Here is a 12864-nt window from a genome sequence, read left to right as displayed (position 1 = left end):
GCACAGTGTCTGTTGTGTCCCCTGGCTGGAAGAGAGCAGGAAAGTGCAGGACACACCTTTGCTCCTTCAGGTGTGCTGGAACTGGAGAAACCTGGAAAACTCCAGCTGAGCTCCTGAATGAGGTGCAAATCTTCAGGAAAGGGAATTATTGCAGAAATATCTTTGGTTATTGAGATATCAGTGGGGAGCCACATTCTGCTTCCTGCAGGGTGGTGGTGGCTGTTCCCTCCTGGATGTCAGGAGAGTGTGGGGACACCAAAGGGTTCCCTGGGGATCTGAGACCTGGCACAGGGACAGCACCCAGGAGCAGCTGGAGCTGGGCCAGGAGGGATTCAGGTTGGATTTTAGGAAAGGTTCTGCCCTGTCCCAGAGGGTGCTGGCACTGCCCAGGCTCCCCAGGGAATGGGCACAGCCAGAGCTCCAGGAGCTGCCAGGGATGCCCAGGCTGGGATTGTTGGGGGATCTGGGCAGGGACAGGGCTGGGACTGGCTGATCCCTGGGGGTTTATTCCAGCTCAGGATATCCCATGGTTCAGTCCCACCAAGGTCAGCACTGCTGGATGCTCATCAAGCTCCAGCAGATTGAGGATTTAAGCCATGTTCACATCTAAGATGTGATTTGGGATAAATCCACCCCTTTGCTATATTTATTTATTTGAATATTTATTTTTCACATCTCCATTCAGCTCCGAGGCAGAGCTTTGCAGGAAGGAATCTCTCTGTGTGTGTGTGTGTGTGTGTGTGGATGACCTTGAGCCGTTTCCCACTGACATCTGTTCCCCCAAAACCCCATCAGGAATCTGAGGAAGGTGCTGCTCCTGCCATCCTAAAAATTGTCCAAGTCAGGATGTGGGAAAGAATGGAAGAGGGAAAAGCAAAGTCCTCAATCTCCTTGGGTCAACAGAGCTCCAGGAGTGCTGGGAAAACCTTCCCAGGGAAAAACTGGGGTTGTTGGGAGTCTGGAGATGCTCTGGGTGATCCCTCTGGGTCCATTCCAGCTCAGGATATTCCAGGATTCCAGCAGAGTTCAACTGAACTTCTCATCGTTGAAATCAAGCTTAACACTGAGCTTTTATTTCAAACAATCCAGGTACCAAAACGCAAGAAAAAACTTAGCAACTCTCATTTAAAAAAAAAAAAAAAATATCCCACAGGAGCAGAAAAAACTTAGGAATTCTCAGAAAAATCCCTTGAATTACAACCCAGGTATTTTGGTTTCTTTTGTTCCAGCCCAGGTATTTATTTTGGTTTCTTTTGTTCCAGCCCAGGTATTTTGGTTTATTTGGTGTGTTTCTCATTGCAGGTATTTTTTGATAGACTTAGAGGCCCCCCCTTCCATCGTGTCCTCCATGATGGATCATTTGGGACGGGACATTGATGTCATCAGGAGGGTTTTTGTCAAACACCCTGTGGCCAAGGCAGAAGAATGCAATGGCATCATCCCAGTCAGCCCTGAGGAGAAACTCTCTGCCAAGAAAAACTGAAAATCCCGAATGTTTGAAACCTTTTTTAGCCCATTTTTTTATTGCTGCTGTGAAAAAAGAATTGGGATAACTCCTGTACATTAAAAAAAAAAAAATCACTTTTGATTATGGGATGTGTGCGGTCTATCACATTATCTTCATTATTGTAACAACTGAGGTTTCTTTTTGTTTAAAATAATTGGAATAGTTTTAATCTGGGTGCTTATCTTGCTATTTGACAACTCTGCAAATTGATTTGCTTTTCTCTCAGAGCATTACATTGATAATGAAGATTTCTCCAGCAGCAGGATGCTATAAATAGCATTTTTTCCAGAGATTACACCAGAATATGGATATTTGCATGAGAGATTAAGAAGTCTGCAGTGTAAATATAGAAATCTAGGATGTGATTTGGTATGGGTTTGTTTTGGGGGAAAAAAAGGCAATAAAAGTGTGGTTAAAAATAAAACCTGACCCTTTTTTTTTTTTTTAAAGTACTTAAAAATCCCAAAACTTTCACTGCCAAAAGCCACCTCATGGTCCTCAAGGTAAATGATGTTCAAAGCACAGGTAAAAAATCCTTTCTAGGTAAGGCCAGAAAATTCCACGTGGGAATTAGAGACTCCCCAAGCTTTTATAGGAGCAGGAGAATCAAAGCTTCTTTGTTTTCCATCAGGTGGACATCTCAAACTGGGAAAAACACCAGGATGAAGTGTCCACCTGTAATTTTTGTCTTTCTTTTGTTGAAAACAGGAGGAAAATCAGTGATATTATTGTTGCATATCAAGACCTCCTGTTCTCTGATGTAAATCCAGTGGTTGGATCATTCCTAGGAAGGATTTGCTCTCTTTTTTTCCCTTGGAAGTGGAATTTCGGGGAGGAAAAGAAACCAGTTCTTCTGAATATTTTCTTTTTTTAAAAAATACATCAGCCAAAAAAAAAGAACGTTTTCTTTTTTTCGACATCTTTCTTTAAGGGTTATGAATGTCTGGATTTGTGGGGTTGGTCTGTCTGGGGGTATTTTTATCATGGGTATTTTTTAATTTAAGTTTGATTTGCTTTTTTTCTTTTAATTCTCTTTTTTTTTTTTTTTTCCTGGAAAAATCATTGGAAGAACAGAGGGAATGCACTACAAACTCCCTGAAGCTGAATCTGTATTAGAGGTGCTTTTATTGTGGTAGCTGCTGCCTGCTCCAGGCAGAGCTTTCCTTATCCATGATTTTTCTTTGTGAGACAGACCTTGCTCCCACTCAGGGATGAGCTGAGCCAGGAGGAGCCATGGATTTGGGAATCTCTGGTCCAGGTTTGGTTCCCTGAGCTGCTGAAAATTCACATTTCTGGTGTAGAAATCGCCAACTGCAAGAATGTGTCTTACTCAGGGGTTTCTCCAAATGTTTTCTGAGCCACAGAGTGGACAGAAATCCTGGGCTTTCAAGGGATTTTGCCTCTGACCTGGAATTTGGGCTCTGGATTTGGTTTGAGTAGAGAGGGGAATAACTAAAATTTCAACTCCACTACACCAAGCTCAGCAGAGGCTGGAAATGTAAAAAACGTTGGTTATTTGTCCTTTTTCAGTTTCCTTGGTGTAGTTTTAAATATTTCATTTGTCCAAATTTCAAGGATGATCCCAGGATCCCTGGAAAAAGCCACAGCTGGACACAGCCCTCGAGGGTCTCTCAGTGCCAGCACAGAGGGACAATCCCTGCCCTGCTCCTGCTGGACACACAATTCCTCACCCAGCCCAGGATGTTTTGGGCTTTCTTGGCCACCTGGGCACCCCTGGGCCCATCCCCAAAATTCCAGGGACAGAACATTCCTTGGGCAGCTCCCTGGCCATTGCCAGTGACAGAAACACTCAAGGAGAAGAATTCAGCAGGAAAATCCTGGATGCTCTGTGGCCATGAGCCCCTCAGCTGTGCCATCCTTTGGTGTGAATTAAAAGTGTTCGTGTCCCTTTTTCTGAGGGACCCATTTCCTATTTTATCCCAAGTTTGGGGATGGCAGGATCAGGGCTGGAGCGTGGTTGTCCCAGCACTGGAGCTGTCTCAGCACCTGGATTTGTTTATGATCCTCTCTGCAGCTGCCTCTCAACTGCAGGTACTATTTTCCTCATAAAGTTTCTAACAGGGACTTCAAAACAATTTTTATTGTTTTAATGCGAGGTGGAGTGGGGGATTGCAATTTGTTGAGCCCAGTTAGCTCCCAGACCAAGAGTTGGATATTTTGGGAAGCTAATGGCAGCAAACACTGGAATGGAGGTGAGGGGATCAAACTGAGCAAACACTAGTGCCAGGGAAAAAAAGGGATATTTGTGCCCTGAGGGATCATAAATCCCTGTGGAGCAGGGGAAACCTTGGAATGTGTTCCAGCCTCTTTGATTGTCCATAGCCCAGTTTGTCCTGTGGGCTCTGAGAGGCTCTGGATCTCCAAGAGTAAAATTTCAGGACACTGGAGAGCCAGAGGAACTGTGCAGCCAAACCATGGCCTGAAATGTCCCATCCCATGGCCATTCCCAAAGGCCTGAGGAACTGCAATGCCAGGACTTGTATTATTTTTCCCAAAGAATCCAGCAGTGAAGCTCCTCATCCCTTCCTCAGGTTTTCTGAGGGTCCAAAATGAGGAGTTTTCTGCTCCCAAATCCTCTGGGTTTCTTGTTTGTGGATTTTGGGGATACACAGCCTTGGGAAAAGGATTCATATAACAACTGGCAGCTCTGGCTTGGAAAGGTTTGCTCGGCCAGCAAATGGGGAAGGTCTTGGGAATGTCCTCAATCCCTCCATTCTCCTGATCTTTTTCCTTCCATGGGGGAATGTTGCACTCTGGAAGTTTCTCCAACAGGCTGAGGGCACTGCACCATCACAGAATTCCACTGCCCTCATCCTGGGAAGTTTGAGCACACAAGGTTTGAGTGCAACAAAATCCCTTTTGTGGGCAATGTGAGTATAAAGAATTTTGGGATCTTCTGTTTCAGCGTCACTCTGGAAATCCTCTCCTGCCTGGGAGCTGCAGGAGGAGCCTGGCACCAGCAGCCAGGGATGTGTTGCTTGGGAAGGCATCCAGGGAAGGCTTGGAATGGCAAAAGTCAGCCTGGCTCATGGGCTGCTGCAGCTGGATCTGGGATTTGATCCCCAAAACTCATCCCTGTGCTTGGTGGGATCAGCTCTGTTTGCTGAGCTGCTGCTAAGGAAGACTTTGGGATATAAACCAGGGCTGTTGGAGTCAGGAATTTCTCTTAGGATGTGACCAGGTTATTTCTGCCCAAAGAGTCTCCCAGGACGTGTCCAGCACTGCCAGGATCTCCATTCTCTCATGGAATCACAAACTGGTTTGGGTGGGGAGGGGTTTTAGGGATCATCCCATTCCCTCCCATCCGTGGCAGGGACACCTCCCACTGTCCCAGGCTGTTCCCAGCCCCAGTGTCCAACCCTCTTCCCTGTCAGTTTGAATCCATTCCACTTTTCAGGCTCCTTTCAGGTTCTGGAAAGCTGCAATTTTAAGACACCCCCCACCCCCCCCCACCCCCCCCCAGCTATTTTCAACTTACAGCCTGGAAGCATGAGCCCAAAAATCATCAGCATTATTTAAAATACGAGGGGTTTTAATTGGCCTTTTGAGATTTTATGATTCACTTCTCTCTGACTTGGGTGCTAGCAGGATTTTCCTGGAACATCCCACCGTAGAGCCTTGGAAAAACACAAACTCCAGCAAATCAGGTGTGTGATAAGGAGGCACCAGTGGGAGAAGGGGAGCTTGGCACTGACAGATTCCACTCCTGAAGTATTCCAGGTTGCTTTCCTAAAGGATGTTTTCCTGAGAGGGAATGGATGCTGGGAATCTGGGGGGGAGGTTTAATCCCTGCTGGGGCTGGGTTTGTGCTTGGGCTGCCAAGTCGGGTGTGTGTGGAGGGTGCTGCTGGAGCAGAGGGACTCTGGCTTAGGAAAATCCTGAGGGGAGTTTTGTGGGATGGTGAGATTCCACTGAGTCTCTTAGTGGCCCCTGGCTGAGTTTTTGTAGGAGTTGTGGGTGCTCAGGGAAGCTGTGGCTGCTCCCTGGAAGTGTCCAAGGTCGGGTTGGACGAGGCTTGGAGCAGCCTGGGGCAGTGAAGGTGTCAGGAATGGGATAAAAGGATTTTAACTCCTTCTCTACTCAAACCATTCCATAATTCCATGTATCCTGGCAGTACAATGCACTTGATCCCAAGAGGAATCCCTCAGCCACCTCAGCAGTGTTTCAGGGCTGGGAATTCTGCTGGTGAAGACTCATGAAGCTTCTGTGCAGAGTCTGGTGGAGACATGTCCAACATTCCTTGGGGAATGTCCAGCTCCTGCAGGGCTCTCCAGAGCTGCTGCCTGTGGTGATGAGCTGAGCTCAGATCAGTTTGGAGCTGAGGGCTGCTGTGAAGGTCACAGGTTGGGAGGAAAAGGTTTTCAGTTGGATTTTCCCTCCCCAGTTCCCCTTGGAAGCAGCAGAGGAAGCTCGTGGCACACTCAGTGTCCTTGCACCCTGGCTGTTCCCTGGTTTTGGGTGACAAGCAGGATGCCAATGGGGTCATTCCATCTGTGGGCACTGGGACCTGGGAGAGACAGGAGGGAGCCAGGAGCAGGGTGTTCCTTATCCCAATGATGCACAGGCAGCATTCCCACTCTTCTGCTCAGGGAATGTTGGGGATGAAATGCTCTCATTCCTTAAATATTAAGGATGAGGGGGACTTTAGGAGTGCTCCTGGCATGGGCAGGAAGGATCCTCACTCTGAGGGTAGGATATTCCCAGTTGCCACTGGAAAGAGCAGAGAATTTGCTTTGATAATCCCTGGAATCCCCTATAAATAATTCCCTGCCCTCTGCTGACAAAAAGCAATTCCAGAAGAGCTGCACCCAGCCCAAAAGAGAAGAGAAATGAAACCAAAACTGCCCTGGTGCACCTGGTGCTGCTCAGATCCCTCCCAAAGTGGTTTGGGATTGCTGCCGGAGGAGCAGGACGATCAGCAGCAAGGCAAAGCTGCAGAATCTTGGGCTGCAAAAGGAGTTTCCCAAGAAACTGCAGAGCCAAAGGCTTTGTTTGTTCTGCAGGACATGGGCAGAGCTGGGGGTGGGAGTTGGGTGTGTTGGGTCATGCTCAGCTCCTCATCCCTGGCAGTGTCCAGGTTGGACACTGGGGCTTGGAGCAGCCTGGGACAGTGGAAGGTGTCCCTGCCATGGCAGGGCTAGAACAAGATGAGTTTAAGGTTCTTTCCAGCCCAAACCATTCCATGATTCCATGACTTTCCCTTCCTTTTGTGTCCTCCTAACCTGTCTTCATCTCAGCCCACAAGTTTTCCCTTTTTCCCAATTCTCTCCCCATTCCCAGGGGCCAAAGGAGGGAGTGTCTGTGTGTCTGGGTGGGCTTTGGCTGCCAGGTTAAACCACGAGGTCAAAACTTTTTGGGTGCCCAACATGGTGCTCCAAGGCTTGAGATCCCAGAATCCCAGAATTGTTATGGTTGGAAGGGACCTCTGGAGATCACCCAGCCCAGGCAGGGTCACCCTGAGCAGGTGACACAGGGACACATCCAGGTGGGTTTGGGATGTCTCCAGAGAGGGAGAATCCATCACTTCCCTGGGCAGCTGTTCCAGGGCTCCATGGAAAGAGGTTCTTCCTCTGTTTGGGTGGAATTTGTTGTGTTTTAGTTTCATGGCTGCTCTTCTTCTCCTGTCACTGCCACAACTGGAAATACAAGAAAATTCTGACTAGAATGTGTTAAAACAGATTTATTAAGAGCATTTTTTGCATCAGTTTCATAGTCTCTGGTCACAACAGTGATTTATTTGCTCTCAGAGCTGTGGTATTCCCAGACCTGCTCCAGGTGACACCTCCCTGGCTGTGGTTGCTCCCTGTTTGTCCCCTCTGAGGGCTGGGTGAAGGTTCTCACTTCCCTGGGCTGTGTAACTCTGCTTTGTGAGGTGAGAAAATTCCTGGTGGTGAGGTTAATGCAGAGCTCTGCCCTGATCTCCATGTGCTGGGACCCAGCACTTGGAATTACAGAATCCCAGAATCCCAGACTGGGCTGGGCTGGGAGGGATCTTAAAGGTCATTTCATCCCAGCCCTGCCATGGCAGGGACACCTCCCACTGTCCCAGGCTGCTCCAATTCCCAGTGTCCAACCTGGAACTGAACATTCCAGGGATCCAGGGGCAGCCACAGCAAATCTGGGAATTCCATCCCAGCCCCTGCCAGGGAACAATTCCTGATTCCCAGTATCCCATCCAATCCTACTTTGAAGCCATTCCCTGTGTCCTGTCCCTCCATGCCTTGTCCCCAGTCCCTGTCCAGCTCTCCTGGATCCCTTGAGGTGCTGATTTCCCAGATTTCTCTGTGCTGGGAGGGTGAATCACTGCTGAGAAATCCAGCAGTTCTCCCTGGGTAGGGTTTTCTGCTCCTCAGCCTCCTCTGAATCTGAGTAATCCCAGTGACTGGGACAGGGTTGTAAATCCCAGCATCCCAATCCCCGCTGCCCAGGACATTCCTGCTGACCTCGGGGAGCTCTAAATACAGCTGTGGTCTAAAACCCCTCCTTAATTGCACTGTGAGGAGCACGAGCCCCCTCCCAGGGTTATTCTGGTGGGAATTGCACAGTCCCTAAATGCTGGCATTTAGGAGAGGACAATAGTGGTGTTCCTCATGTGAGAATCCACAGAAATGTGATGGCTCCTTTCATTGGGAAGTGTGGCCAAACCACAGAGCCCAGCTGGAGTCCCACGGCAGGGGGGGCTCACCAGAAGTATTTGCTGAGGGATTTTTTGGGAGGATGAAATCAAGTCCAGGGGTTCACAAGGTGCCTCGCTCCTGCAGGCACGTGCAATGCTTTTTTTGTACAAAACCCCAGGATTCTCAAGGCTGGCAAAGCCTTCCCAGCCCACGGAGTCCCAGCTGTGCCCCACGGCCACCTTGTCCCCAGCCCAGAGCACTGAGTGCCACGTCCAGGTGACACCTGCAGGGATGGGCACTGCAAACCTCCCTGGGCAGCTCTTGCCAAGGCCTGAGCACCCTTTCCATGGGGAAATTCCTGCTGCTGTCCCAGCTGAGCCTGCCCTGGCCCAGCCTGAGGCCGTTCCCTCTGCTCCTGTCCCTGTTCCCTGGAGCAGAGCCCGACCCCCCCTGGCTGTCCCCTCCTGTCAGGGAGTTGTGCAGAGCCACAAGGTCCCCCCTGAGCCTCCTTTTCTCCAGGCTCAGCCCCTTTCCCAGCTCCCTCAGCCCCTCCTGGGGCTCCAGCCCCTTCCCCAGCTCCGTTCCCTGCCCTGGACACGCTCCAGCCCCTCCAGGGCTCTCCTGCAGGAGCCACAACTGGACACAGCCCTCGAGGGTCTCTCAGTGCCAGCACAGAGGGACAATCCCTGCCCTGCTCCTGCTGGACACACAATTCCTCACCCAGCCCAGGATGTTTTGGGCTTTCTTGGCCACCTGGGCACCCCTGGGTCCATCCCCAGAATTCCAGGGACAGAACATTCCTTGAGCAGCTCCCTGGCCATTGCCAGTGACAGAAACACTCAAGGAGAAGAATTCCAAAGAGCTGCAATTGCTTCAGGAATGCATTGAAGGAGAGATGAGAGAAGTGAAGAAGATATAGGTGGAAATTAATTTAATCCTAGGAGACACCTGATGCAGCTTGAAAGCTTTGAAAGCAAACAAAGTGCAAATCCCTCTGAAAGTGCAGTTTCCTGTCATTGGTTTGGTTCCTGACAGTGAGGCTCAAATTAAAAACTTTAATTGAATTTCTTCATACCAATAAGAAATAAAATAAAATAAACAAAATACAAATAAAAAAAGCATCAGAGAAAAAATTACAAGGAACTGGCCAGGGGAGGAAAGAGGACCAAGGCATTTCCATCTCAGCCCTGCCTGAGCTCCCAGGCAGGGCCAGCCCTTTGAGAGGTGTCACAAACAAATGGCATCTGTTACCTGAACTCAGAAAGTCTCGATCTCTCCCTAAGCTTCCCTAAATCACTGCAACCTGGAGAAGCCAGCAGTCCTCCCAAAACTCCAGAACACTCCCAAACAACACCACGAGGGATTTTCAAATAAAGGGACACAAACAGAGGAGAAAACTCGTTAAAGTTAATTGGCCACCTGGAAAGTCTTTTCTCTGCCCCACCTGGGCAAGCCACCAAACTCAAGCTTTTAGATTTCCACCAGCAGGACAGCAATGATGCAGCTGTGCTGCTTCCCAGACAGAGACAGCAGGACTGCTTTTGGAATTTCCACAGCAGGACAGCACCTCCACAGTGAGCTCCAAGCAATGGGTATTCTTCCCTTCCCTTCCCTTCCCTTCCCTTCCCTTCCCTTCCCTTCCCTTCCCTTCCCTTCCCTTCCCTTCCCTTCCCTTCCCTTCCCTTCCCTTCCCTTCCCCCTTATCTTTACAAACCCTTCCCCTTCCAAGTAGGAATCACAGAACAGTTTGGGTTGGAAGGAACCTTCAAGACCATCTCATTCCAAACCCTTGCCATGGGCAGGGACACTTTCCACTACCCCAGATTGATTTATTTTTATTTTTTCCTCTTATATTCTCTTTTAATTGCTGAGGACAGCAGTTTGGAAAATCCTGGTCGGATCCTGGGAATGTGATGGGGGCCTCTCCAACTCCAAAGGATGTTTGAGTGCCTTTTATTTTCTTTATTATTTATTTATTTATTTATTTATTTTATTTATTATTTTATTATGTCATTTTTAAAAGCCTAATTAAAAGAGCTCCAGGAACATTTGGACAGGGTGGGATTTTTGGACGCCCATGGAGGGCCTGGACTGGGACTGGGTGATCCCTGTGGGTCCCTTCCATTCAGGATATTCTGGGATTGCATGAAAATCTTTCCCTACAAATAAAGAGTCCTGGGGAGGCTGCATATTGATTGCAGTTCTCCTGGAATTTTCAATGATCCCAGAGTGTCCCAGGTCACCTGGAGGGAAACCTGGGATGTCAGGGGTAGTTGTTCATGAGGAGTGACACTGAAGTGCTGCAGAAATGAGGAGAATTTGGAATCATGGATTTTTTTTATCACTTCCTTCCATTTCAGGGACACAATTCCCGAGCCAATTCCTTTTTTATTGCTGCTCTCCCAGAAGTGGCTGCTTCAGCTTCAAAGGGAGAGGCTTTTATCACCCAGATGGAGCCAGATTTGGGATCAAAAAATCGCTGCAGAATCAAACAGATCGTGGCTTTTTTCTTCCTGTTGCACCTTTTGTGTGAGAAACAACCCCCGTTACTATAATTGTCATGGGGTTTTGACTAAAAAAATATTTTTATTCTGTTTTATTTTGTATTTTTCAGGGTTTTCAGCTATTTCTGGGAGTTGTTGGGGAAATAACCTTACTTTATATAATTGTAGTGGGGGTTTTGATTTAAAAGTATTTTGTATTGTGTTTTATTTTGTATTTTTCAAAGTTTTCAGCTATTTCTGGGTATTGTATGAGGTGTTGTAAACACAGAGTGACACCCAGTTCAAACATTTTTTTATTTCATTCTCAAATAATATGGAGTAACTTCTGCTGAGAGCTGTCTGAAATATTTCATCTTCCTTTCTTTACTGTGTCAAAGCACCAAACTATCCTATGAGGGGGGAAAAAAAGATGTTTTGATCAGTGCCAGGCAGCAACTGCCCTTAATGCTGTTAAAAATAGGATTTTTTGGGTAAAAGAGAAGGAGGTTTCAGTGATGCTGTGTCATGTTATGACACCCTGGTATTACTCAGTGCATAATTCCATTGATTAGTCATGAAATAATGGGAAAATATGAAGTAAGAGAATTTCTATAAGACAGGATACAGTTTAAAATGAAGATTGAAAGGATTATAAAGGACTCTGGGAACCAGGTTTAATTGAAGCAATTAAAACCATGTTTCATTCTTGTTTTCTTCTGGATTGGACATTTTTTGGGAAATTGATGAAAAAACTTTCATGGAATCATGAAAAAACTGAACTGGAATAAATCCATAGGGATCATCCAGTCACATTCCCCCCAACAATCCCAGCCTGGGCATCCCTGGCAGCTCCTGGAGCTCTGGCTGTGCCCATTCCCTGGGGAGCCTGGGCAGTGCCAGCACCCTCTGGGACAGGGAAGAACCTTTCCTAAAATCCAACCTGAATCCCTCCTGGCCCAGCTCCAGCTGCTCCCTCTGCTTTAATACTTGGCTTGGTCCCAAAATAAAAAATGTCAAAAATCTGATGAGAAAATAAGTTGGGAGATTTGGTCAGTTCTCAAATGAAGGTTCGTGGTTGGAACTTCAGCCAAAAGATGATCTGAGGAAATTTTCTATTTCTTTTCCATATTTTATGATTTCATAATACCCAAAAAGCCGTGGCTGCCCCTGGATCCCTGGAATGTTCAGTTCCAGGTTGGACGCTGGGGCTGGAGCAGCCTGGGACAGTGGGAGCTGTCCCTGCCATGGCAGGGGTGGCACTGGGTGGGATTTGGGGTCATTCCAAACCCAAACCAGTCTGGGGTTCTGGCATTCTCTGAAGTTGGATTCTGCAGATGGGCAGAGGATGATGCTGGAGGGTCACACATTCCCCTGAGCTCTCCTTTCCTCCCTGGAATGCTCCTGGAATCGATGGCACTGCAGCTGCAGCTGTGCCTGGTGGATCATCTGAGAACCAACCAACCTGGGGAAAAAAATCTGTGTGCAGCTGAGTTAGAGAAACATGGAATTATGGATGGGTTGGGAGGGATTTTAAGGATCATCCCATTCCCATGGGCAGGGACAGCTCCCACTGTCCCAGGCTGCTCCAGCCCCAGTGTCCAACCTGGAACTGAACATTCCAGGGATCCAGGGGCAGCCACAGCAAATCTGGGAATTCCATCCCAGCCCCTTCCTGCCCTCACAGGAAAGGATTTTTGCAGGACTCCCATTTGAGTGAAGTTCTGGGAAGTCTTTTTCAAACTGGTTTTACAACGAGCTCTGGTGGTGTTTGACTTGGTTCAGCTTCCCAAAAAAAAACAAAACCCAGAACTCTGCAGCCTCCCAGACCTTGAAACAGGGCCTGGGTTTAATGGATTTATTTATTTCTGTAACAATCTGATGTGATTTCACCCAGGCTCAGCAAGGTAAACCTGCAAAGTGGTTTAAACTCAGTGCTGGGCTGGAGCCTAAGGCAGCAGTGCTGGCACAGAATCCTGGGAGGGGTCAGGCTGGATGCCAGGGCTCAGCTGGGATCACCCCAGAGCCCAGGGCACAGCATTGTGGATGTTCTGGAATATCCCCAGGGAGGAGACTCCAGCCCCTCTCTGGTCCCTGCCCAGGGCAGAAGTTGTGTCTCCTGTGCAGGGGAATTGCTGGGCTCAGTCCCTGGACAATGGGACAATGTGATGGAGCAGAGCCTGGGGCTGCTCTGCCCCTCCCTGCACACAGGGACACACAGGGACAGACAGACAGACAG

At 48.3% G+C, this 12864-nt stretch overlaps 1 protein-coding gene across 1 annotated transcript in view; it reads left to right on the top strand.

Annotated features, from left to right (window-relative positions):
• MRPS6 (mitochondrial ribosomal protein S6) overlaps nt 1-1903 on the top strand; it is a 43640-nt gene extending 41737 nt beyond the window's left edge. Inside the window, exon 3 of the mRNA XM_062515244.1 lies at nt 1303-1903. Coding sequence (XP_062371228.1) covers nt 1303-1483 — 181 coding nt within the window. The 3' untranslated portion in view covers nt 1484-1903. The remainder of the gene's footprint in view (nt 1-1302) is intronic.
• Nucleotides 1904-12864: the final 10961 nt, after the last annotated feature.

Source organism: Cinclus cinclus, chromosome 2 (assembly GCF_963662255.1).
Source record: "Cinclus cinclus chromosome 2, bCinCin1.1, whole genome shotgun sequence".
Lineage (NCBI taxonomy): Eukaryota > Metazoa > Chordata > Aves > Passeriformes > Cinclidae > Cinclus > Cinclus cinclus.
This window is presented reverse-complemented; position numbering and strand designations above follow the sequence as displayed.